The sequence below is a fragment of the Sus scrofa genome, chromosome 7 (assembly GCF_000003025.6).
Source record: "Sus scrofa isolate TJ Tabasco breed Duroc chromosome 7, Sscrofa11.1, whole genome shotgun sequence".
NCBI classification, from domain to species: domain Eukaryota; kingdom Metazoa; phylum Chordata; class Mammalia; order Artiodactyla; family Suidae; genus Sus; species Sus scrofa.
The window spans coordinates 24,321,279-24,348,107 of NC_010449.5; the positions used below are offsets into that span (position 1 = coordinate 24,321,279).

Consider the following 26,829-nt stretch of genomic DNA (forward strand, 5'->3'; position numbering starts at 1 on the left):
GTTTGATCCCTGGTCCCGCTCAGTGGGTTGAGGATCTGGCATTGCCACGAGCTGTGGTGTTGGTCTGGGACATGGCTCAGATCTGGCATTGCTGTAGCTGTGGTGAAGGCAGGCAGCTGCAGCTCCAGTTTGACCCCTAGCCTGGGAACCTCCATATGCTGCAGTGCGGTCTTAAAAAGAAACAACCAAAAGACACAGAGAACAAAAGACAGCCAGCCTGGAGAGTAGCACTTGTTCCAATTGTGGCTATTGAGTCCCTGCCTCTCTCTGCCCCCTCAGGGTTGTGTCAGCATTCCCAGACCTGCCCTCCTTTTGCTGCTCTGATCAGACTGGTTCCTTCTTGATAACGGGGGTGAGTGTCCAGAGGGCAGGGCAGAGTGTGCTTTGTATGCCTTTTGCAAGTTTCAGTTTCAAAGAGCAGAAGGGGCCAGAGAAGGCGGATTCAACCGTTGGGGATCGTTTTGATGGGGGCGCCCATGGTCTGGCCTCTGCAGACCCCCCTGTAACCTGTGCCAGGCTCTGCCACTCTGCTGGGAGCTGCCTGCTTCTCAGCCACGAGGGACTCAGATCTGGAGCTGGAATTAGAGTTTGGGGCTCAGGCAATTAGCTTCAAGTGCAAAGTCTGAGGGCAGATCTGGGGCCTGCTGGGCTCCCTGAACCTTTTCCTGCTGCTGAGTTGAGAGACGCTTCAGAAGTCCCAGGCTTTCAAAGCAGGTGAGTTGGTTTTGAAGACGCGTGTGGGCCAAGAAGGGAAAGCAGGGAGCAGCTGGCCGGGAGGAGGAGGCTGAGCGAGTGGTGGGGCTGTGGGCCGGGCTGAGTGGGACTGGATAAGCTCTAAGAAGCCCAGGACAACCACAGCGAGGGTCGCACCTTCACTCGTTTATTTTAATGTTGTATCTGCAGCACCGACAGGCCCTGTTCCAAGTACAGGTAGTGACTCTACAAATTTATATTCAAGTGATTCTTGGTTAAAACCTTGGGGCACAGGAATTCCCTTTGTGGCTCTGTGGTTAACAAACCCGACTAGGATCCATGAGGATGGCGGGTTCAATCCCTGGCCTCACTCGGTGGGTTAATGATCCGGCATTGCTGTGAGCTGTGGTGTAGGTCACAGATACAGCTCGAATCTGGCATTGCTATGGCTGTGGTATAGACGGGCAGCTGCAGCTTCGATTGGAACCTTAGCCTGGGAACTGCCGTATACCTCAGGTGCAACCAAAAAATTAAAAACAACAACAACTAAAAAACCCCAAACAACCTTGAGGTGGAAGTGCCTTTCATATCTTTATTTTGCAGATGAGGAAACACACAGAGAAGGCCAAGGAACCTGACTAAGGTCATCACACAGAGAGTGGGCCAGCCCTGGGGAGAGGTCAGCAGTCAGCCCCCAGAATCTGGCCTTCCCAGGACCCTAAGCTGTGTCCTTCTCAACCCTGAACAGTAAGTGTTTGGGGATATTTTGTCTCTAAGCGCCAAGCTCTAATTCATTTTAGGAGTTCCCGTCATGGCGCAGTGGTTAATGAATCCGACTAGGAACCATGAGGTTGCGGGTTCGGTCCCTGTCCTTGTTCAGTGGGTTAACGATCCGGTGTTGCCTTGAGCTGTGGTGTAGGTTGCAGACGCGGCTCGGATCCTGCATTGCTGTGGCTCTGGCGTAGGCTGGTAGCTACAGCTCCGATTAGACCCCTAGCCTGGGAAACTCCATATGCCGCGGGAGTGGCCCAGGAAATGGCAAAAAGACAAAAACAAACAAACAAACAAACAAAAAAACCTCTAATTCATTTTATCTCCTTGGCTGCTGTTTCCACTGGGCATTTCTGCTCCAGTGCAATCTTCTCCAAAGACAGTGAGGATGAGGGTTCGCCTGTTGGTGGGGATTGACCGGACACCTGGGTACCGGGCCACATCCCTGGTCCCTCGCAGGCAGGGCTGGGTGGGATTAAAATTCAGGGGAACCGAACAAGCAACTCGGGCAGCACAGCTGTGCCTGTGATGGGACCCAGGTTCTCCTTGAGGAGGATGTGCTTGGTCTCAGGCTTCTCAGTGATTCTTGGTCCCCTGGGGGCCACAGAACCACAGCAAGTAGGAGCGGACCTGCCCTTCATGGTGAGGGGCCTGAGTCTGGGCCGGTTGTCCTGGGGGGTCACTGGCAGTTGTGCCTAATGCAGAGATGGGGGATGGTTTCCTCCCGGGGCCCGGGGTGCTGAGGAAGGAAGTGCCTGGTTTTCTGGGCAGAGCGGGCTGTGCGGCAGGTGGGCTGGGCTGGGAAGGGAAGGAGTGTGCTTTTCCCCAGCCAACCTAGTGGTTGTCTAGCCCCACAGAGGCTTCCCCGGGGTGGGAGGAGCCCAGCTCGGTGCTTTCTTGGGGTCAGGGTGGTGGGGGCCTCACCCCGCAGTGGGGAGGCTGTGGTCCTGCTGGGGACAGTCGCCAGCCCTGGGCCCCGAGCTCCGGGTGGCCCTGCCTCCTGCCTTGCTCTCTCTCAGCTCGGAGGAAATGGAGGATCTGTCCTGCTGCCCTGTGCTCTGCCGGCTCACCCCGCTGCTGCTCCTCATCCAGCTGCTCACTGGGGGCTCCCTAGGTGAGTGGTCCCCATCCCTCTTGCTGTGTCCTCTGGGGTGGGTGGCTCCCTGGGGGCTGGAGCCGGGCTGGTTCTCTCCATCGCCAGGGGGTGACCATTTTTCTCTGGAAAAATGACGATGCTCCCCAACTATTCATTATAATTAGACATTTAGGAAGAGTCTCTAAGCCATGATATGAGGGTAAGGACCCTGACAGTTGTCACATGAGGGATTTATGCAAGTTAACTGTCAGAAATGTGACAATACCTCTTCCCCCTAGTTTTTACTTCTCAGCTTTAGTGGTATTGAAGCTCTTACTCCTGCATTAATTCATTTCGTTCCCCATATATTTACAGGGTGTGGACTATGTGTCAGGTGCTCTTCTTGAATTCAGCAGACAGAATCCCTGGCTTTATAGACCTTCCAGTCTCACGGGAGGCACCGAGTAGTAAATGTGAGAGCAGGTGTAGGGGACAGTTTGCTGTAAGAGATGGGAGGTGGGGCAGTGAGGCAGGGCAGGCGGGCAGGCAGGGCTGTGGAGGTGGGAGCGGGCAGGCCGCGGTGTTCAGGGAGGCGGTCAGTGAAGACAGTGTGATGGAACCAAGTCCTGGAGGGGCGGGGTTGGTGAGGCCGTGAGGCTCCCCTTGGGAGGATGGTTTCTTTTTTCCTTTTCTTTTGGCTTTTTAGGGCTGCACCGGCAGCATATGGCGGTTCCCAGGCTAGGGGTCAAATCGGATCTATAGCTGCCGGCCTACACCACGGCCACAGCCATGCAGGATCTGAGCCATGTGTGCAACCTACACCACCGCTCATGGCAACACCAGATCCTTAACCCACTGAGCGAGGCCAGGGATGGAACCCGCAACGTCATGGTTCCTAGTCGGATTTTGTTTCCCCTGAGCCACGACAGGAACTCCCAGGATGATGGTTTCTGCAGGAGAGAGCAGCCAGTGCGAAGCTGCCCGTGTGCCCGGGATGGTCGAGGAACCGTGGAGGCACGTGTGGGCTGCCGCAGAGTGATCGAGAGGGAGAGAAGGAGGAGCTGGGGTCAGAGAGGCCCTGGGGTCACCCCGTCCCCAGAGTGGGCCTGTGGTCCACGGGGCAACCGAGGGGCCATGGCAGAGTAGGGACAAGATTGACAGGTGAGAAGAGCCTGCAGTTGTGGGAGTGGGGAGACCCAGGGGAGACTCCAGGGGAGAGAGGATGGCGGCTCAGGCCACATTTGAGCAGCTGGGGGCGGGGAGAAGTTGGTCTTTAGAGTCCGGTGGGGCTGTCCTGCAGAAGTCATGTCGTGTGCCATCCACCAGGCCTGAGAAAGTCACAGGCTCTGAGAAGGTAGTGTTGGGGTCAATCCTCTTTTTTTTTTTTTTTTTTTTTTAAAGAAGCGGAGATATGGGCAGTTGTAGGCCATCAGAGTGAAGGCCGGTTTTTAATGGAAATAGTACTTGGGTCTAGTTTTAACTTTTTTCTTTTTTCTTTTTTCGGGCCACACCTGTGGCACATGGACGTTCCCAGGCTAGGGGTCAGATTGGTACAGCAGCTGCCGGCCTACCTCACAGCCACAGCAAAGTAGCATCTGAGCCATGTCTGTGTACACCACAGCTCATGGCAACTCCAGATCCTTAACCCACTGAGTGAGACCAGGGATTGAACACGCATACTAGTCGGGTTAGGAACCCGCTGAGCCACAAGGGGAACTGTGGATCTAGTTTTTAGTCCACACATAATTTAGCCAAGGAGATAGATATGAGCACAGACAAAAAAGTTGAGGGTGGCAGTGGGGAGTCCCTGGATGTGGCTGAATGATCAGGGAGTTCTGATCCGGGCCCCAGGTGTGCTCTTTGGTCAGGGTTCAGTCTTGTCCAAGAAGGACCAGGATAGAGCTGCAGTTCTCAACGTGTGGTTTCCGGAGCATCAGTATCAGCCTTTCAGGGACCTCTTTAAAAACGCACATCCTTTGGTCCACCCAGACCACGAGAATCGGAAGTTCTGAGGCTTGGGCCCAGCAGCATGTGTTTCATAAGCCCCCTTGCTGATTCTGCTGCACGCTGACGGTTGCAGCCCCCCGAGTTAGAGTCCTCTGTGAAAAGATGTGACGAAGGAGCACAGATAGATGAGGGATTCTCTTTGTGATCATCTGTGGGTGACAGCATTGCAGTCAGAAGATCTTGCTCAGATTCAGAATCATCACAGCTCCACCCATCAGGTCAGAGTTCATCTCGTCCAACACCTGTCGCCCGCCTGCCTGGGCCTTCCCACCAGATGGCGTGTGCTCCCTTCGCTCAGTCTGTGTTTCTGTTTCTCACTCCCATGTCTGTGTCCACAGAGGAGTTCTCGGTGCTTGGGCCCTCAGATCCCATTGTGGCAGTGCTCGGTGGGGATGCCGTGCTGTCCTGTCGTGTGTTCCCGGCCATGAATGCCGAGGACATGGAGCTGAGGTGGTTCCGTTCCAAGTTTTCAGAAGCCGTGTTCATCTATCAAAACCGAGAGGAACAGAGTGAACAACAGATGGGTTGTTATGCCGGGCGGGCCTCGCTGGTGAGGGACCTCCTCTCCCAGGGAGAGGCTGCCATACTCATCCGCCAGGTCCAGGTTTCTGACAATGGGCTGTACACCTGCTTCTTCAGAAAGGGGGACTTCCATAAAGAGGCAAGTTTGGAGCTGAAGCTGGCAGGTTGGTGACATGGAAACTAGGTCAGAGTCCTGGAGTGTGGGGGTGGGAGGCACCTTAAAGATGGAACTCAGCCCTTCATTTATTACAAGAGGAATGGAGGCTCTTTGGTCCATTCCTTCATAAAATGCAAATATATGGGGCCCCTACTACGTGTCTGTTCCTTTTCAAAACACCTGGGATACATCAGAAACCTAACAAAGATACTGTTCTCATGAATTTATCGTCCCTCCTGCAGGTGTGGGCTCTGCCCCTGAGATGCGCATCACAGGGCCCGAGGAGGACGGGGTCCGCGTGCTGTGCACGGTCTCGGGGTGGTTCCCGAAGCCCCAGGTGCAGTGGAGGGACGGGAGCGGAGAGAAGTTCCTGGCGTTCTCCGAGCCCACACCCAGGACGCGGAGGGGCTGTTCAGCGTGGAGGCCGCCCTGGTGGTGCGAGACCGCTCCGTGGGCAACGTGACCTGCTCCGTCCTCAACCCTGTCCTGGGCCAGGAGAAGGCCATGGCCATTTTCATCCCAGGTCAGTGCTGCTGCCCGCTTCCAGTGGGCCTTCCTGAGTGTACTGGGCTCGGCAGCCCTGGGCCGTGGCCCTGACGGGGTCTCTGGCTGGGCTGTAGAGCCCTTCTTCCCCCAGGCCTCTCCCTGGAAGGTGGCTTTCTTGGTGAGCCTGACTGTGCTGATGCTCCTCGTCCTTGGGGCTGGATGTTACATCAGGAGAGAACATTCCATCAAGTTGCGGGAGATGGAAGAAAAGAGGCATCTGTGGCAGGCTAAGGAGGAGGCCCGGCAGACAAAGGAGAAGGCTCTACAGGACAAAGGTGAGGCTGGACAGCAGCCAAGGCTGGCGAGGGTGGCAGCCTGTGCTAGAGGGACAGGAAGACCACAGGGCCGAGTCCAGGGCTCCAGGGAAATCCAGGGCCCTTGGCCCAGGGCAGGTGTCTGGGGAGATCCGGGGAGCCGTGGAGGCTCGGATGGGTGGAGTTGGAACTTCACCCAGGTTACATACCGAGTGGTGTTTTGTTGTTGCTGTTGTTTTGGCCATGCCTGTGGCATGCAGACGTTTCCAGGCCAGGGACTGCACCCGCACCTCAGCAGCAACTCGAGCTGCTGCAGTGACAGCACTGGATCCTTAACTTGCTGAGCTACCAGAGAACTCCCAGAGAGGTTGTTTTTTTGTGGATTCGTTTCTTAGGGATGGGAACTCATTTTTTTTTTTTTTTCACTTTCTTTCAGCTGAACTCCAGGCACAGCTCAGTAAGTTCTGCTTTTCCTTCTGCGCTCTGTGCATCCCCTTTGAAGGAGACTTTCTGGTTCTTAGCTCACCTGTTTCCTGTGTGTTCCTTTCAGACTGGAGGAAAGACGTGTACCTGGCTGGTGAGTGAGTCTCCAGATGGCCCTGGGTTTCCTGTCCTACCTGTGCCAAGGCGTCCCCCTCTTTGTGTCTGTCTAGACACCCACACACGTGTGGACCCCTTTCCCTGGGGTGGAAGTGGAGGCTGGGGAAGGCAGAACCCAGCACCACGGGCTCTCCTGGATCTGGGCTGCTGTTTCCCACCCAGTGCTTGGGAGCCTGGATGTGACGGTGACTCCCGGGTCCGCATGCATGTTGGGTCTTGTTCCAACTCTGACGGACCCACCTTCTTGATAGTTTTCTAGCCTTGTGTGCATCTGGTTTTCAGCCAGCACCTGGAAGCCAGAAGCCAGCTTCTCTGAGACTTCAGTCTTCAAGGGGCTCTCTACATAAAGAGGGCGATTACGTTTAGGAGCGCCCCCTCCTGCCCGTAGCCCAAAAGCCCATCCAGGGAGAGTCTGTTTTCTCCCGTTCCTGAGGGTGAGGATTGAAGAGTGCTGGAGGGGCTGACCGGGCTGACCATACATGGGGAGGCCGTGGGATGGGCGTCGATTCCCCAGAATAGTCTCTTCTTTCTCCCACGAAATCGAATGAGCCACTTTTAGCCCAGAGCTCACCTCACCTCTCTGTCCTTACGTAATTCCCAGTTCAAGTTATTTCCCAAATGTATCTTTGCCAGGACAAGGCTAGATAAGAGAATTCTTTCTTAAAATAATGGAGTCATTTATGTTTTCTCCCTTTGGATCCTTTGTGGCAAAAGCGAATGCAGATAGCATCAGAATTTTTGAGGTTTATGAGGCACAGAGCAGCTAAGTGACTTGCCAAGTGTCCCACGGGGCAGTGGGACAGTGGTGGCCCTCAGTCTGTAATGCTGGCCTCCCGATTGTGGTCTAGGGAAGTTCCCAGAACACCTGGTGTCTGTACGTGGCAGGAGTCCCCTCCCCTCTGGCCTCTTCCCCACTGGCATAGCTTCCCCTGCAGAGCAGGCTGCTGTGGCTGAGGTCTCACCAGGGTGTGTTCCCTTTCAGGCTGGAAGAAGGCCCAGCTGTATGCAGGTAAGTGGCTGTGAGTTCCTGGGGCCTCCACTCCCCAGGCTGGACTCTGCCCCCTTCTCCACCAGGGTGGGGTGGGTGTTCCTGGTCTCCCTGCCACTTTTGTAGCCTCCATCTGGAGACTGCAGGGCCTCCTCCTTGGGAACCCACCTCTGCCTCCATTCTGGCCCATCCTCCACTGTTAGGGTGAGCGACCGCCTCCCGAAGCACCTGATCCAGTGGGGCTTCTCGCTGGTGCAGTGACAGTGGGGAGGGGCATTGTGAGGAGGGCAGGCAGCAGGGAACGACTGTGTGGATCAGGACTCACTGACCTCCAGAAGATTTCGGGGATGGTGCTCGCCTGCTTAGGACTCGGGTCTTCCCAAGGGGACCCTGGGCTCTTGATCCCTCTTGCTCTCAAGTTCCTCCACTTTTTGGGTCTGGTTTTGGTGTTCCCATTTCTTCTTGGTCCTCTGGGATATTGGCCCTCTCTCTGCTTCCTCATGTCCAGGCTGAGTTTCTTCCTGCAAGCCTCCTGGGTTGCTGAGAAAGTAAGTTTCTCTAGAGCAGGTATCCTGAGTGTGTGGTCCAGAACCTCTGGGATGTTTATGGACTCCTGGGGTGAGGGTCTGTGAAAGATTGGAAATTATATGTCATCTCCTGTGTATATGTTTGTGTGACAGGAGCAAAGACAGAACAACCGTCATCTCTCCATTTCAGAGAATTCTGTGTTTGCTAATGGGCTTCTTAGGGGCAGCGTGTGAAGACTGGGCAAAAAGAAACGTAGAGGAGTCAACATTGTTTTCCCAGAAAGGGTGAGGCGCAAACCAGGGAAGACAGACCAGGAGGAGGAAGAGAGGAGGCGATGAGGAGGAAGTCAGGGGTCTGAGATGTGTCTTACAGAGATTCGGGGTGGCTTGAAGTGGTGGAAGAGAAACCGCAAGAAACAGCCATGGTGGATGGAGTTAGGGAGCACCCAGAGGGTGTGCAAGTTATCTGGATGCGGGAAGTGTAATCAACTCCTTGATATCTCTTTGAGAAATTTCAGTTCAGACACAGCTATTTTTAAACCATTTTGCAGTAACCCTTTTTTTTTTTGGTCTTTTTATAATGATTTTAATTTTTTCCATTATAGCTGATTTACTGTGTTCTGCCAAATTTCTACTGCACAGCAAGGTGACCCAGGCACACATACATGTATACATTCTTTTCCTGCATTATCATGCTGCATCACAAGTGACCAGACGTAGTTCCCAGGGTGTACAGCAGGATCTCATTCTTACGCATTCCAAAGGCAATAGTTTGCATGTATTAACCTCATAATCCCAGTCCCTCCCAGTCCCTCCCCTCTCCCTCTTGGCAACCCCAAGTCTGTTGTCCATATCCATAGTTTTCTTTTCTGTGGAAAGATTCATTTGTGCCATATATGAGATTCCAGATATAAGTGAAATCATGTGGTAGTTGTCTTTCTCTTTCTGATTTACTTCCCTGAGTATGAGAGTCTCTATTTCCATCATGTTGCTGCAAATGGCATTATTTTGTTCTTTTTTATGGCTGAGTAGTATTCCATTGTGTATATATACACTATATCTTCTTAGTCCCGTCATCGGTGGATGGTCATTTAAGGTGTTTCCACGCCTTGGCTATTGTGACTAGTGCTGCAGTGAACATGCAGGTGCATGTGTCTTTTTCAAGGCAAGTTTTGTCTGGATATATGCCCAAGAGTGGGATTGCTGCGTCATGTGGTAGTTCTATGTATAGTTTTCCAAGGTCCCTCCGTACTGTTTTTGGTAGTGGTTGTACCAATTTACATCCCCACCAACAGGGCAGGAGGGTTGCAATAACCATTTAACTGATTTTGCCTCTGATAATGAGACCATCCCCACCTTCGTGTAGTGGTCGGGGCAGGAGTGTGGTCTGGTGTGTCCCAGGGCAGTGTAGGCTTGTCCAGAGGACCTTCCGCTGTGGGGTGAGTTAAAACTCTGTACCTTTTGAGCCTGTGTCACATGCCCTCTTCCTACTTAGAATGTTATTGTCTAAGAATTTAGACTGAGCGACGGGGATAAACCAAGGGGTGAAAAGCCTGGTACTGGATTTGAGAGGGGTGAGGATTGCACCTTAGGGCTTCTTACTGATGCTCCTGAGGATTTCCATATTAAGCATGAGGATCAGATAGTTTTCTTTTACCATCTCCCCTTACCTGTTACATTACAGAGCATATGCTTTCATGTATACCTTGTCTGCCCTTGTATTTTGTAAGGAGAAACCCCAGTATGCTAGAATCAACTCTTTCCCATTGACAGGTTCATAGAATGAGGGGGACAAATATCTCATCTCTTTTTACTCATAATATTGGAAAGGCAGGAATTCCCTTGTGGTGCAGTGGGTCAGGGATCCAGCATTGTCCCTGCAGCGGCTCAGGTCCCTGCTGTGGCAGGGATTTGATCCTTGGCCCAGGTGAGGGCAAAAAACATGGAGAAACCGTTTGTCCTTTAGTGATTTGCTGTGGAAATTAAGTGAAGAATTGTATCCCACTCAAGATATTGTGGAATCTCACAATTAAATGCCCACTCTCTTTTCTCCTCCTCCCCCTTCTTCTTCTTTCATAATCTCTCTCATTTGTGATAGAGAAATTTATAGCTGGGTATTAAGTAGCGTCTTTGTGAAGAACAAGTAAATTAAAGTTAATTTTTTCCTCAAAGGGTCTCATGGTCCATGTTATGTGATCTTATTTCCATCAAGCAAATCAGCAGCGATGGAAAGGCCAGCTTCTGCATGACCTTTCATTAAGTGGGAATGGTCGTAACAAATTTACACCCTAATGTGCAAGACAATACCATTTACGTATTTCTATAAATGTTCTAATTTTATTCCCAACTGTGCACTCTGGTGGAGGCAACAGCGCTATAAGTGCGGGCCTTTCAGGGTGCCATGACTTATATAAGCCTTGCTTTGCTTCCTTTCTTCTTCCCAAAAGCGAGTATGGAGGTTGGAAGAGATTCTGCGGCCTTGGGTCAGTGAGGGAAAAGGGTGCTATGCTCTCCTCCTAGTCGTATCGGGTCATCACCCTGGGGAGACTAACCTGATCTGATTCTCTTTTTTAATTGAATTTTTCTTTTATTTTAGCTTTGCATGCTTTAGTGATGAATCCTTCAGAAGAAAGAACCACTCTTTAGGAGTTAGAATTACTACTATTTTTATTATTGTGCATTTCCTAAGGAGATGGGCAAGCTACTTTTGTTTCTGACTGTCAGAATTTTATGAATTGCCAGTTTGAAATATTCCGGGGAAAATAACATCTCACATTCTGCAATGGGCCTCATATATATATGTATATGTATGTTTATATATATGTATTTTTTTGTAATTTTGTTTATTTATTTATGTTTTTATTAAAGTATAGTTGATTTACAATTTTTCTTCAATCTCTGTTACATGGTGAAGTGACCCAGTCCCACTCATTTCCCTGTGCTGTACAGTAGGATCTCATTGCCCATCCATTCCAAATATAACAGTTTGCATCCAATCCCCCACCGCAAATGTCCAACCATTCCACTCCCTCCCACTTCCCACCTGTGAACCCCAAGTCTTCTCTCCTTGGCCATGATCTGCTTCTGGTGTTTTTTTTTTTTTTTTTTTTTCAGTAGGATATCAGTTCCATATTTTAGATCCCACAAATAAGCGGTATCATATGGTATTTGTCTTTTTCTTTCTTGCTTTGGAACTAGAGATTCTGAAGTAAGCCAGGAAGAAAAAGACCCATGTGGTTCTTAAGATCCCTGATTTGGGGTCAGCTGAGGAGCGGCAGGTCCTGTGTAGCTATTTGGGCACTGTTGTTTCCTCTCTACCCTTGACCCCATCTCAGAGTCCTTAATCACACCTGTAAAGTTCCCTTTGACACAACATATGCACATGTTCTGTGGTTTGGAACACGGACATCTTTAGGGGCCTCCACAGGGAGGTTCTCCTGGAAGCTTACAATCTTTCTGGGCAATTATAAGGGGATGCAGATGACCAGATTGAATATTTGGGGTTCTCCCTTACATTTAGGGATGTTTTTGCTCCACTGCCCTGTGAAAAGGGGGAAGAGAATTCACTGGTGCCTTTCCCCTCACCGAATGTATGTCTTCCCTTGAAAAATCTCTCTCCTTTCCTTGAAATCTCTCTGTTGCTTCCTAACTGGGTAGGTTTTCACTGATGTTGCATCTTGAATTCTCTGCACTAATGGTTCATAGTCATCCTCTGAGTTAAATCAGTCAAGTTGTGTTCTCTCAACTGCTGGCCTAGTGGTAACCTGCACATTTAGCTCAATTAGTTTTTGATCATTCAATGGAAGCCTTGGAAATTTTGACCTCTTCAGTTCTTTAAAATCCTGGCTTTCAGGATGGGTCTGTGGCTAGGGACTTGAGAAAGCACTATTTTGCAGTGAAATCTGGGCAGTAACCTTTATGTTCAAACTGATATCAAGCCTCTTAATTGTTCAGTATTAAAGTCTAAAGCTAAAGGCTTAGCTTTCATGAGAAGCAGCAGTATGATGGTTGTGTGTGTGTGTGTGTGTGTGTGTGTGTGTGTGTGTGTGTGTGTGTGAGAAAAGAAATCTGCATCAGTTGAATGTTTCCAAAATCTTTTCCCCCATAACTCTCTTGTTTGTATGTTTCAGAAGACTAAGCAGAAGACTGATATGTGTAGTCTCTGCAAATCTCTGAGGTGAAACCTGTGGTTCTCTTGTAGATTGGAGGACGGAGAAGTTCCAGCCCCGTGAGTGACTTTGTGCTCATTCTGGGTGTTCCTGCTGCAGCCCCCGTGGCCTCTCCTTTAGTTCTCAGTGGTGATATGGAGGCTGGCACCATCAACGGTGGTGGGGTGGGGTGTGGGGTCATAGTCACACAATTGGGGCTGGAGGGTGTGGCTGATGTTGGCTGCTAAAGACATTCTTCAGCTTTTGGAGACTGGGCTGGTCCTCACGGGTCTTGTGACATATTTAAACCTAAAATTGGTTTTGTGGTTCCTTTTATTTTGGCCTTTTAGGGCCACATTTGTGGCATCTGGAAGTTCCCAGGGTGGGGGTTAAATTGGAGCCTCAGCTGCTGGCCTAAGCCACAGCCAAGCCATGTCTGGAACCTACATCACAGCTCACGGCAATGCCATCCTTATTCCACTGAGCAAGTCCAGGGATTGAACCTGCATCCTCATGGATACTAGTCAGGTTTGTAACCTGCTGAGCCACAACAGGTACTCATTTTTTTTGGTCCTTTTTGCTTGGAGGCCATGGGGTTGAATCACATGTTTCTAATCTCGGGGGGCTTAGCCTTCCCCCCACGCAGCTGAGAGTCAGGGATGGGCGTGGTTGTGTGTTCTTGTTATGGGGCAGGGGAGGGCCTTGCATGATGCAGCTTTCTCTGCAGAGCCTGTCACTCTGGATCCAGGATCTGCCGCTTCAAGCCTTGTAGTCACCCATGAAAAGACGAGTGTGACCAGGAAGAACACTGGTGTGAACCCAGGAGACATGGACAGTGTGTTGGGCTTTGAGGACATCTCATCAGGGCGCTGGTACTGGGAGGTGGAGATCAAGGATGGAGATGGATGCGAGTGGGCTCTGGGGGTCTGTAGGAAAGATGTGAAACGGGAAGGTTGGTGTAAAGAATGCCCAGAAAAGGGGTTCTGGCTTGTGGGGAAATATAGCGATAAATATTTTGTCCATACTGCACAATACACTGAGCTATCCCTTCGCCAGTTTCTCCACAGGGTGGGGGTGTTCCTAGACCATGAGGAAGGGGATGTCTCCTTCTATAACATGACTGATGGCTCCCACATCTTCTCCTTCACTGGGGTTTCCTTCTCTGGGGCTCTCTGTCCCTACTTCAAACTTAGGGCAGGAGATGTGTCTCTGACCATCTGCTCCAAGGTGGGAGGGTCTGAGGGGCTCCCTGTGCCCCTTAATGATTCTTGCCTGGAGGGGCCTGTGAGCCTCCCAGGGGAGGAGATCAGCTCAGGCTCTGGTGCTGATGCTCCCCCAGGGGCTGAGTCTCCATTACTCCCCTGCAACCCCGAGGCTGTGTCCCCATAGGTCCCATCACTGTCCCAGACCCCTCGCTGTGGCTCTTCCTGGAGCTGCAGACTCCAGGTGACAAAGGCCTCTGAGGTGATTTCTGGATGGCTGGAGTCTTGGCTTCTTGATCTGGAAGCAGATTCCTGGGTGTGTGTTTATGAGAATAGTCAGTTCGTGCTTTATGCTCAGCCAGCAGATTATAAAAGTTGACTCTTTGAGCTGGTTTGGGGATAGGCAACATCTGACTGTGGGAAGTTGTATTTCCTTTGGTAATGAAAAATATGTCATTTGGACATGAAAGGTGATGAGGGCTTGAACCACTCAGCAGAAGAAAATGGAGTTCACTTGTTCTAATTTGAGTTTTTGCAGAAGAACCCAGAGGATACTGGTTGGTCCCCAGCTCTATGCTGAGGGATCTGAACTGTCACATCAGGAAAGCCGGCCATCCAGAATTTTCCAGGGAAATGGGTGGCTGATGGACTTTCAAGGCGTCTAATATTTTATGTATTTCTTATTCTGAGATGGAGAAAACACCCACACATCCCAAAGAACAGTGAATTTCGGTAACCTGTGAAGAACTTGTGTTGTGCTCATTTCAGGAAGTAAGGAAAAGGATCTGGGTTTTAAATATCTGTCAACAGCAGGTGCAAAAAAGAGAATTGCTATCTGAATTAAGAGTAAATGAAGAAGAGACTTTGCAGAGGCAGTGTGAATTGCAGAAACCTTGAAGCACAGCACAGAGCCAGTTATCAATGTGTCGCCTCTCAGTTCTTCTAAGTCCAGTGGTAAAGGTTAGTGGAAAACCTTAGCAAACCAAAGGAAGCAGGACTACTGAGGACTCAGACCTTTGGGAATGAAGACGTGGTCACTGCACCAGGTGGAGAACTCTGACCTGTGGGTCTGGGTGCGAAGACAGGGAATGGGAAGTGGAGGAGGCAGTCATGGACGTTGACTCTGATTTGCGATCCATTCCAGAAAGAGGATGTTGATAGCTTTGCTTATTTTCTCTGTCTTAATGTGTGTGTGTTGTTTGTATTTACTATCCATTTTCTCCCTCTTTCTTCTTCTTTTAGAAGAAAGAAGACTTTCCTTCAAGTTGTTAGACTTTTATTCAAGTTGTTGGAGGTTATGTGTATTATGCTACAGTCTTCAGGTCACAGAATAGTCAAGGACATTGGGACTGCATTTGAGGAGTAAATAGGAGAGTGGCATTGGATGCATTGTCTGGGACTGTCTGTCTCCTCATTTTGGGCAAGGGGCAAGAACTTCATTTGTATGGGTAGCTCTGTCTTGGTGGGTGAGAAGGCAGGGTTGTGGTGTGGTGTTAGTGGAAGTGCAAATGTGTGTAAAATGGTGTGTGTGGAAGCTGAGTGACCCAAGGTGTGGACTGTGCTTATTATCGGGTGTCTTGCCTCTTGGTCCCAAAGTCACCCTGTATTTGCCCTGCTTTGTGATACCGGAGCTGAACCCCATAACCTCTTGGTTCTGCCTGGCACGGTGTCAGTCTCTGGAAGGGACCCTGTACCCCATAGCAGAGGATGGGCTTCTCTTGCCGGTCTGGAGCTTTTCTTTTGATCCTATGATGTGATAGTGTCCTGCAGTTCACTATCTGTCACTTTTGCTGAATGTGCCTGGCATTGCAGCAGGCTGTCCCAGAGGCTTGCTTCCCATGGAATCTTTTTGTTTCTTCTTTCTTCTTTCCTTTCTCCCTTTCCTTCTTTCCTTCTTTCCTTCTTTCCTTCTTTCCTTCTTTCCTTCTTTCCTTCTTTCCTTCCTTCCTTCCTTCCTTCCTTCCTTCCTTCCTTCCTTCCTTCCTTCCTTCCTTCCTTCCTTCCTTCCTTCTTTCTTTCTTTCTTTCTTTCTTTCTTTCTTTCTTTCTTTCTTTCTTTCTTTCTTTCTTTCTTTCTTTCTTTCTTTCTTTCTTTCTTTCTTTCTTTCTTTCTTTCCTTTTTAGGGCCACATTAGGGGCACATGGAGCTTTCCAGGCTAGGGGTCCAATCAGAGCTGTAGCTGCTGCCCTACACCACAGCCACAGCAACTCAGAGCCGCATCTGCAACCCACACCACAGCTTACGCCAATGCCAGATCCTTGGCCCACTGAGCAAGGCCAGGGATCAAACCTGCATCCTCATGGATGCTCGTCAGATTTGTTAATGGCTGAGCCGTGACAGGACCTCCCTTCCCAGGGAATCTTTCAGAGCTCCAGTGGGACGTTTCCTGCCCATCAGCTTGGCCTGTGGCTCGTTGGTGACCTTCTTTGCCTGCCAGGAGACCACAGTCCCCCTTTCCCCATAAGCTCTGAATGAAGTTTCTTTCCCAAATGTCTGTCTTCCTTGGGTTTCTGCCTGTGCCCTAGAGGGAGTCTGCTCCCCATAGCTGCTATTTCTGGCTTTCTTTTCTGCTTTGTGAGTTAACTTTTGCTAGTTTATAGTTCTTTATCTCAGTTTATCTCGTTCAGCTGACTGATGTGCTTTCTGTCTCCTGACTGGACTCTGACTGATGCAAACATCTGAACTGCAGTGTGGCTTGGAGGATGACACTGCACGGCCCCCACTGCACATTTATTTTTTCTTGAAAATGTGTATCAACTTTTATTTTTATTTTTTCTTACTCAATGAATTTATTACATTTGTAGCTGTACAATGATCATCACAATCCAATTTTATAGGATTTCCATCCCACAACCCCAGAGCATCCCCCCACCCCCAGACTGTCTCCTTTGGAGACCAGAAGCTTTTCAAAGTCTGTGAGTCAGTATCTGTTCTGCAAAGAAGTTCATTCTGTCCTTTTTTCAGATTCCACAGAGGCATTGACAAATTTATTGAAATTGTTCCCCCCGGAATAAGTCAAACGAATATACTCTTGGAGTCCTTGTGTGGATGTAAGCATTCTGTATGTTAATATAGTTTCAGTTATATTTATCCCTCCTTCCATTTATTTTGAACCTTCCTGACACTATACTACTTTTGGACAAGCTATGGGCATATTTCCTTTGATGCAGTGCGAAAAGGAAGATATTCATATGCTGTGAATTATCCACACAACAGGGAAGTAATCTTTAGACACGTGGACCAGCTGTCTAAGTAATTCCAGAAGGAATGATTAAAGTCTTCAGTGTGGTAGAGCTTTGTCGGAATTGCCTGACGTAAGTGTCATGGCTGTGTACGTTTTGTGCTGTTTCCTTGAAATTTTATTGGTCAAAGTTGCAGATGCTTTTCTGTGCCTTTTATTATTGTTTAGGAAAACATTGAATTATACAGAAAGTACTACTCACTCTCTGGTTGTATTTGCTATTCAAAAAAAAACCCACATCTTTTATTTATTTGTTCTTATTCTCATTATTATTTTTTGGGCTGTGCCCGCAGCATGCGGAAGTTCCTGGGTAGGGATCTAACCCGTGCTACAGCTATAACCAGAGCCACAGCAGTGAGAATGCTGGATCCTCAACTGCTGGAGCCACGAGCGAACTCCAAAAAAATGCGTCTTTTAGTACCTCCTCAACTATTATCCAAGCAGTTGTTTCCTGTATTGCTAAGAAACATCGTTCAAGGCCCGGGAATAGGTGAAACGTTGGGAGTCATTTCTTTTTTGTGTCATCCTAGGGCATTAAGACTCATACAAACCTTTGTTATTATCTAGGGGAGAACATCAGTGTTGCCTTTGGCTTTCAAGTTTAACCATTGGCTCCTTTCCTGTGATGTATAGTTGTCTGTTCAGCAGAGAAGATCACTCTAAATGTTACAGTGTAATTGTCCATTAACCACTTGCCCCTCCTCAACTTGGAATACTTATTTCAAACTGCCTTTTCTGGTGGATGATCAATGCCACGTTTTCAAAATGCTGTCTGAACCTAACTTTACATTGTACCAATGCCATGATTGATTAATTCATTGAATAAATTCGTAGATTTATACATGGTCGAGAGACATGTTTATGACTTTGTGGAAATTTTACAATACCTTTTACTTTAAAAAACATGGGTTTTATTAAAAAAACTATTAAATTTAAGTATAGAATTTTTTATACTTGGTAAAAGATGAATACATTATGAAAATCCCATGTGGGGCGTTCTCGTCATGGCTCGGCAGTAATGAACACAACTAGTATCCATTAGGACTCAGGTTTGATCCCTCGTCTCGCTCAAGCTGGTTAAAAATCTGGTATTGCCTTGGGCTGTGGAGTAGGTCGCAGACGTGGCAGCTACAGCTTCAACTGGATCCCTAGCCTGGAGACTTCCATATGCTGCACCTTTGGCCTTAAAAAGAAAAAAAAAAAAACCCGATGTGATAAGTGTAGAAAATAGGAGGTAATGAAATGAAATATGAGTTATAACTTAGTAACTTCCCCCCGCAGATTGGAAGAGAAGCCTGCAGAGAGGATAATACTTTTCCTGGATTACCCAAAAGTGTTGGGGTTTGGATCTTTATCTGAAATAGAAAGCTGCTTATACTCGTGGATCCCTTTCTCATTTTATTAGCTTGCTCATCCATACAGCTGAGTACCCTCCACCATCCATTTAATCAACAAGTCCTTGGCCAGCATTTCCACTGCCTCGATCTGTGAAATTTGACTGTTGTCCCTCACCTTCTACACTCATCTTTCGTTTTTTCTTTTTTCTTTTTGTGGTTTGTCTTTTGAGGGCCACACCCACGGCATATGGAGGGTGCCAGGCTAGGGGTCTCATCAGAGCTGTAGCTGCTGGCCTACACCACAGCCACAGGAATGCCAGATCCTTAACCCACTGAGGGAGGCCAGGGATCGAACCTGCAACCTCATGGTTACTTGTCGGGTTTGTTAACCACTGAGCCACAACGGGAACTCCCTACACTCATCTTTCTGACTCTGGTCTCGGGAGGGTGTCTGTGATGGAGTGTGGAATTTAGCCAGGGGGACAGGAGCCCCCAGAAGGAAGGTCAGGGGAGGTTTGGGAGAGTCAGGGTGTTTCCTCCTGAGGCCTCCTCCCCAAATGGCTTTTGTTTCCCCTCATTGGGACCCCCGTGTCCTCCCACCACACAAAATTTTGTGGAGAAGATTCCATGTCGCTTGGGTTAGTCCTAGACGAGACATCTTTCCCTGGGCACTGGGGAGTTCTCTGGCTTAGCTTTCACTTCCACTGGTTCCATCTTCTTGATTCTCTTCTTTCTTTCTTTTCCTTCCCCTAATTTCCAACCCCTCTTGTACCACATGGCCTTTCCAATGAGGGTGGGGTGATGCTGTACTAATCCTGGGGTGATCAAGATGATCACCCATGTTCCAGCTAAAACCATTGTCTCAGGTACCACCAGAGGTGTGAATCCCACATTTGGGAATGACGGGGAATACTGCCACTCAGCACTTTACAAAGCTCCTCTGAGAGGAGCACTGTGATAAAGGGCACACGACCCATCTGATCCTCTGTGCACCTAAGCCTGATTAGGCCAGGCTAGCAGAAAGCTAGGGCCCCTGCCACTTCCTCTCATTCTGTCTGAAGACTGCTCCTGCAGTGTGCATCAGGCACAAAGGATGACCTGACTGAGCTTGCTGCTGGGCTTAGTGTAGGGGTTTCCAAGTTACCTTTCTCGATCTGTTAAGTGGTGTGTCTCTTTTTGAGGAGCCACTAGGGTAGGGTCTCTTTGGCCTCAGTGTTAGGAAGAAGTGGTATAATACGATAGGAATTTAAAGAAGTTCAACTGTAAATTTTCTGCAGAAGAACAAAGAACCAAGCCAAACAAGGCGGCAATGTAAATAGAAAACAATTTCTCTTGACTGAGAAGCTGACAGTATTAAATATAGTTCCCCGTGCTCCACAGTAGGTCCCTGTTTATTTTATACACGGTACTGTGTATATGTTAATCCCAAACTCCTAATTTACCCTCCCCCCATCCCGTCTGGTAACCGTAAATTGTTTTCTATGTCAGTGAGTCAGTTTCTGTTTTGTAAGTTCACTTGTATCATATTTTTGAGAGTCCACAGATAAAGGACACCATATGATTATTTCACATTTTCATTATTTTAAATTTTCCTGATTTCCTCTCTTCAGTTTAATTTTATATTGTTTTGAAAACACTTTTTTTTTTCTTTTTAGGGCTGAATCTGCGGCATACGGGAAGTTCCTGGGCTAGAGGTTGAATTGGAGCTGTATCTGCTGGCCTAAGCCACAGCCACAGCAATGCCAGATCAGAGTTGCATCTGTGACCTATGCTGCAGCTCACGGCAACACCGGATCTTTAACCCACTGAGCAAGGCCAGGATTGAATCCACATCCTCATGGACACTATGTCAAGTTCTTAACCTGCTGAGCCTCAGCGGGAACTCCAGCCACAATGGGAATTCCTGAAAACATTTTTAATGAGCTATTCATAATTGTTATTTAGAATAAGGTAGCAATAAATCAATGTGTAGACATACAACCAACCACATGTGAGTGAAATATCTCATCTAGCTGAGGAATCAGGCTTTGCTGATCAGGCCCTTCTCCTTGTCATGGTCTCCTTTTTGGCTTCTGCAGTGTCAACCCTTCCACTCACCTGTCTCAATCATTTCTTTTTCCTTGCAGTCTCTCCTTATACTGGCTTTTAATATGTTTCTGTTTCTTAGGATTAAGTCTTAGATTCTCTTTTCTTTTCTTCCTAGATATTATTTCCCATCCATATCCTAGAAGCCAGCTCTCACCCACATACTCATAACTTCCACCTTTATACCTCCTGTTCACTTCCTTTCTTGAACTGTAGAACTCGATTTTCGTTTAACTTCTAGACACCCAAGGCATCACGTGGCCCAAGGTATTGTTTTTGTTTTTTCATTAGAAGAGGAGGTAAGTTAACTGGTAAATAACTTCCAAGTTACATTTTATTTATTTAATTAATTAATTATTTTTTTTTTTTGTCTTTTTTTTTGCCATTTCTTGGGCAGCTCTCACGGCACATGGAGGTTCACAGGCTAGGGGTCGAATCGGAGCTGTAGCCACCGGCCTACACCAGAGCCACAGCAAGGCGGATGCTTAACCCACTGAGCAAGGCCAGGGATTGAACCCACAACCTCATGGTTCCTAGTCGGATTCGTTAACCACTGTGCCATGACGGGAACTCCCCTCCAAGTTACATTTTAAAATTTAATATTGCCTTTTCATTCCACAAGTAGTTTGCACTCGACTTGTTCAAAACATAGCATATTACTCTCTCTCCTGATTCCAGAATACTACTCCCCCACCCCAGAATTTCCCCTGAATTCTCTTTTGATTCACTTCCTAAACCAGCACCTCAGGTGTCCATGTCAGAAACCTGGAAAACATCCTTATCCTGAATAGCCACAGTCTTGAGAATGAACAAATTTGGAAGTATCACCCTCTTATTTCAACCCATACTACAATGCTACCATCATCAAAACTGTATGATACCAGCATAAAAACAGACTCATAGATCAATGGAGCAGAATAGAGAGCCCAGAAATGATTCTACACTCATATGTTTGGCTCCCTCTAAACCTTATTTTCCCCATCTGTAAAATGGTGATAAGAATACCAGCCTTATAGGGGTGAGGGAATGACACTGGTTGGCAAAGGTCCTGGCACCACGCTTCACACATGGAAGGCAGACAATTGCCCGTAGGAGGTTGTGCCTGGTGAGCTAGATGAAGAAGGGAGGGATATTTGAGGTGAAGTAAATGGAACATGAAACGAAACAGAGGCACGAGAGAGCAAGGCCTGCTTAGTAAACATTACATGTTTTGCAGGGATGGGACTGTTGGGTGCTGGGATGGAGTTAACGAAAGATGAGGCTAATGTAATGCAGTGCCAGGTCATAAAGGGCTTGTGTGCTGGCCCAAAGAGCTCTGACTTTATGCGTAAGGGGAGCTACTTGGAGGCTTTGAGTAGCTTAATAACACTACATTTTAGGTTTTAGGTTACTCTACCATGTGGAAGTTGAAGATAGAGGCCAATAAGAGACTAAGTCATCCAGTTGAAAACTCTAGAAATCCTGTTCTCAGGCAAGGGTAGAATGAATGGGTTGTGGATGAGGGATAGAAATTACAGGGCTTGGGGCCTGTAGAATGCTAGTGGACATGTAGAAGGAATCTGGGGTACTTCCCAGTCACACGGCAGGGGGCATATGGTAGGGAGACACAGAGTTCAGGGAAAGGAGTTCACTTTTTTTGCAGCTTAGACCGAATCAGTTAATGAGTCAAAGGTTTTGCAAGGCTAGTTGTCAAGTTGTATTAAAGGGCCTAAGCCATGGGTGGAGGACATGGCTCAGGCAGAACTTTCACTCTCTGCTGATCCTTTGTTCTGCCTGATCTAGTCTGTTGAACCTTTGTAATTAATTTTTCAGTTTGATTACTGTGTTTTCTGGCTCATTAATTCTGTTTAGTATCTGAAAATATTTCCACATTTTGATTGAAAGTGTGAGGAAATAAGGCAGGGAGGGGAGAAGGCAGTGAGGGAAAACTGTAGGAGAGACGTTGGTGAGGGGGAGAGGGAGAGGAGAACAGAGTGAGTTAGAAACCGAGTGTCTAAGATACTGAGGGCTAGTGGTGAGGGGAGTAGCTGGAGAGAGGGACAATGAAGGGAGAGGAATTGAGGAGGAAACTGAGAAAAGAAGATGATGAGTGGAACTGATGGGAGAAGATGTTGAGGGGGAAAGTGAGGGGAGAAGACAGTGAGGGAGAAATTCTGTCAAAGGCAGGCAGGGAGTGGGAAACTGAGGATAGAAGACAATGATGGGGAAGTTGTGAGGCGAGAAGGTGGTGAGAAAGTGGTTGTGAGAGGAAAAGTCGTTCGGAGGAAAATGAAAAGAGAAGGTGAGGGAAAAATGTGAGGGGGAAACTGTGAGAGGAAAACCCAGTGGCTATGAGGGAGGAATTGTGAGAGGAGAAGGCAGAGAGGGGTAAACTGAGGGGAGAAGGTGGTGAGGGGAATATGTGAGGAGGACACTGAGGGAATACTGCAGTAAGGGGGAAAGAGTGAGGAATGAAAGGCCTGAGGGAAAGGGTGAGGAGGGAAGGGCTAGGGAGGAATTGTGAGAAGAGAAGGCAGTGAGGGAGAAAATGAGGAAAGAAGGTCGTGAGTGGAAATGGTGAGGGGAGAAGGTAGTTGGAGGAAACTGAGGGGAGAAAGTGGTCTGGGGGGAAAATGTGGAGAGAGAAAGTAGTACAAGGAAAAAAAGTAGGTGTTGTGGGGGACGACAGGCGAGAGCCTTTGAGGGGGAAACTGGATAAAAGGTGGTGAAGGGAAACTAGGAAGGGTGAGGTGGTGAGGGGGAAATCAAGTAGAGACGGTGGTGAGGGGAAACTGTTAGGGACCTGTCGTCGGATGGGGGTGGGGGCAGTAAAGCCAGTCTGCTGACTCTACCCTGTTGTAGTGAAGGGAAGTGCAGCGTTCACTGTAAGGCGCAGTGCAAGGATTCCAGGACAGCTAGTGGTCAAAGAGGGCCAGCTCTGGAGTTCCCAGGCGGCCTAGCGGTTGAGGATCCCTGCCTTGTCACTGCTCTAGCTGGGGCTGCAGAACTCTCAGAAGGGTTTCTTGAGCAAACCGCTTTATTTTTGGTCTCTTTTTGCCATTTTCTTGGGCCGCTCCTGCGGCATATGGAGGTTCCCAGGCTAGGGGTCTAATCGGAACTGTAGCCCGCCTGCCTAAGCCAGAGCCATAGCAACGCGGGAACCGAGCCGCGTCTGCGACCTACACCACAGCTCACGGCAACGCTGGATCCTTAACCCACTGAGCAAGGCCAGGGATCGAACCCTCAACCTAGTCAGATTCCTTGGCCACTGAGCCAGGACAGGAACTCGTTGAGCACTGAGCCAGGACAGGAACTCCTAGAGCAAAGCACTTTTAAAGGCAAACGGAGGGCGGGGACGTGCGACGGCGGCTGCCCGAGTCTCTGATTGGTTGATGGTGAGGTGAGGGGGCGGGGTCAGAGGAGTTGAGCCTTATCAATCCTTAGGAGCCAGGAGCTCAGGGGGGTGCCAGCCCTGGTCCATGTGAAGTAGTTAATGTCTTCCTTTTGGTGGGGCCTTAGCCTCTGTTGGACAAACAACTAAAGAATATCCGACAGGGACGCCTGAGGGCAGTGGGCAGGGATGGAGAGATCTGTCAGGGAGCGAGAGCCCCACAGTGTCCCATTCGTTTTGAAACTGAGGCAGAAGTCTGTGAGGGAGAAACTGAGGAGAGAAGGTGGTGAAGGGAAACCTTGAGGCGGAACTGAGGGGAGGGGCAAACTGTGTGAAATGAAGGGGCTTGAGGAGAAATGGTGAGGCGAGAAGGCTGTGATGCGAAACTGCGAGCGGAGCCTGCCCTGAGCCCGAGGCTGTGAGGGGAGAAGGCGTTCCGGCGCGAACTGAGGGGATGAAATTGCGAGGAGAGGGTGGTGTCGGGAAGGGACACTGTGCGGAGACAGGCCGGGGAGAGCGTGAGGAGACGGGCGTGAACGTCGGAAACCGAGAGGACCTAGCGAGGTCGGCGGCGAGCGGGAGCACCGGCCGCCGGGAACCCGGCCTGAGCGCTGCCGGGAGCTGCCTCAGCCTGAGGTGCAAGGGCGGAGCCGCCGGCCCCCGCGCTGCTCGCGGCTCCGCCTTGAGGTGAGGAGGAGGCCGTCCGCGTCTTGAAGATTAGATTTGCCACAGAAAGGAGCCTTGGCTTGGCAAAGGAATTAATTCTCTGAAGGATCCGCTTCCGGAAAAGGGATTTCTCTCCCTCTTCCAAAGCAGTAAGTTCGTTTCCCACCGCTTTCCACCTCTTGTATAAAGCGGTATGTCGCAGTTGGCTGAAACCTGAGCGGATGCAACGCGCTTTGCCCTTTGCTTCTCCAGCAGGAGGAAGAGGATCCGTTTGGGGGGTTTTCCTTCTTCCCTTCCTTTCTTCTTAAAACCTGTTTATTTTGCATTAAGACCCACAAGTAGTGGCAAAAATAGTGTAGCCAGAACAAAGAGGCAGCCAACGAAAGGCAAGCAAGCAAGCAAGCAAGCAAGCAAGCAATCAAGTCCCCAGCCCCCCCCACCCCCAAAGTGTTCTTCACCCATCTTTCCCCAATGATAACATTTTACATAATCATACATTTTTCAAAACCAGGAAACTCACGTTGGTGTAATATTATTATTAACCTTATTTAGATTTCACCAGTTTTTACATAGTTTTTTTCGGGAATCTGTAGTACTATGAAATTTCATATCACGTATGCAGTTTCCACCGATGTCAGAATACAAAATGGTTTTATCACCAAAAAGAATCTCACTCATGCTGTGTCTTTTTAGTTAGGCTTCCCCCCAGCTTTAACCCTCGCCAGCCACCGACCGTTCTCCATCACTATAGTTATGGCATTTCAAGAGTGTTACAAATATGTAACCATATGAGAGTCAAAGATCCTAACACCCTGGAGGTCCATCTAAGTTATTGTGTGGGTCAGGATTTTGTTCCTTTTTGATGGCTTATGATATTTCATGATACGGATATGGATATGCCACATTTTGTTACCCATTTGCTCCCTGAAAGACATTTGGAGTGTTTCTTGCTTTAGTCTGTTACAAAAGAAATTTATGAATAGTCCAGTACAGTTTTTTCTCTGTGCATGTGGACGTGTTTTATTTCTCTAGGATAAAATTCCAGGAGTATGAGGATAGCTAGGTTATATGGTCAGTGCATGTTTTACTTCATAAGAAATTGACAGACTCTTTCCCAGAGTTGCTGTGTTATTTTAGATTCCCCTAGCCATGTATATATAAAAGATTCACTTGCTAATGGTTGTAACCCTTGGTATTATCAGTACTTTTACATTGTAGTTGGCTTGTAGATCTCTATAGTGTTACCTAATTATATTTAGAATTGCGTGTTTTTAGTGTCTGATGGTGATATATATCTTTTCATCTCTTTCCTCTTTGGTGAAATGTTGGTTCAGGTCTCCTGCCCATTTTCTATTTGGATTGTTTTGTTTTCTTGATGCTGAGTTTAGGGAGTTCCTGATTACATTCTGGAGAAAAGCCGTTTGTTGAATATGTGTTTCACAGATGTTTCTTCCCGTCTATTGGGTGTACGTTCATCCTCTACAGGGAGTTTTGAAAATCAAAGTCTTAAATTTTGATAGAGTCCCGTTTATCTAATTTTCCTTTTGTGGATTGTGCTTTTCGTATTACATTGACGTCACAATACTTCTCTCCTATTTTTGTCTTAAAAGTTTTGAGTTTATATTTTATGTTTAGATTTATGATTAATTTTGACTTCATGTTTAAAAATATAGTGTGAGATTTAGGTTGAGGTTAAAGTGCTTTTTGTTTGTTGGGTGGAAGTCCAGTTGTTTGTCATACTCTTTATTGAAAATGCTGTTTTCAAAGGATACCAAAATCGCCGCTGAATTGGTCTTGCACCTTTGTGAAAAATCAGTTGGGAATACTTGTGTGGGTCTTTTTCCGTATGGTCACAGTCCATTGATAGATGAATCTATTTCTCTTCCTATATATGAGTCTTAACACAGTAGTTATACAATAAATCTTAACATTTCATTATTATTATTTTTCACTTTTGTTTTAGTTATTCCATTTTAGGACCAGCTTGTCTGTATCTACAAAAGAAAGCTTTTTTTTTTTTTTTCTTTTTGCTATTTCTTGGGCCGTTCCCACGGCATATGGAGGTTCCCAGGCTTGGGGTCCAATTGGAGCTGTAGCCACCGGCCTACACCAGAGCCACAGCAATGCGGGATCCGAGCCGAGTCTGCAACCTACACCACAGCTCATGGCAAAGCCGGATCGTTAACCCACTGAGCAAGGGCAGGGACCAAACCCATAACCTCATGGTTCCTAGTCGGATTCGTCAACCACTGCGCCACGACGGGAACTCCAAAAGAAAGCTTTGATAGGAATATGTTAAAACTCTGGATCAATTTGGGGAGAATCGATATCTTTATTGAGTCTTCCAGTTAACTAAGACTGCATGTATCTCTTTTTTTATATTTAGATCTTTTTTTCTTATATTTCATCAACATTTTGTAATTTTCAGCATGCAGATTCTGTATGTATTGTTTTTTTCATTTTTAAAAGTTTTATTGATGTATGGTTGATTATTTTGTTTGATAATATGTGTTAATTGTCTTTGCAAGTGGTTGCAAATAGTATTGTTCTTTAATTTTTGTTTCCTATTATTTATTGCTAGCATACATAAATATGATTGAGTTGTATTGTGACCTTGCTAAACTCACTTTAATAGTTCCA

General features: G+C 48.0%; 1 protein-coding gene and 1 long non-coding RNA gene across 2 annotated transcripts; both read left to right on the forward strand.

The window, feature by feature from the left end:
* LOC110261497 lies at positions 228–3,098 on the forward strand. Its single transcript, XR_002345626.1, has 3 exons — positions 228–714; positions 1,297–1,440; positions 2,484–3,098. It is a non-coding gene; the product is annotated as an uncharacterized LOC110261497 (long non-coding RNA).
* LOC100155579 (butyrophilin-like protein 1) lies at positions 3,357–17,936 on the forward strand. The gene is given in 9 exon segments (XM_021098468.1): positions 3,357–5,232; positions 5,468–5,608; positions 5,611–5,748; positions 5,846–6,046; positions 6,462–6,482; positions 6,576–6,602; positions 7,608–7,634; positions 12,342–12,368; positions 13,016–17,936. Coding segments are annotated over 9 exon segments (1,656 nt in total). The 5' UTR covers positions 3,357–4,820; the 3' UTR covers positions 13,678–17,936.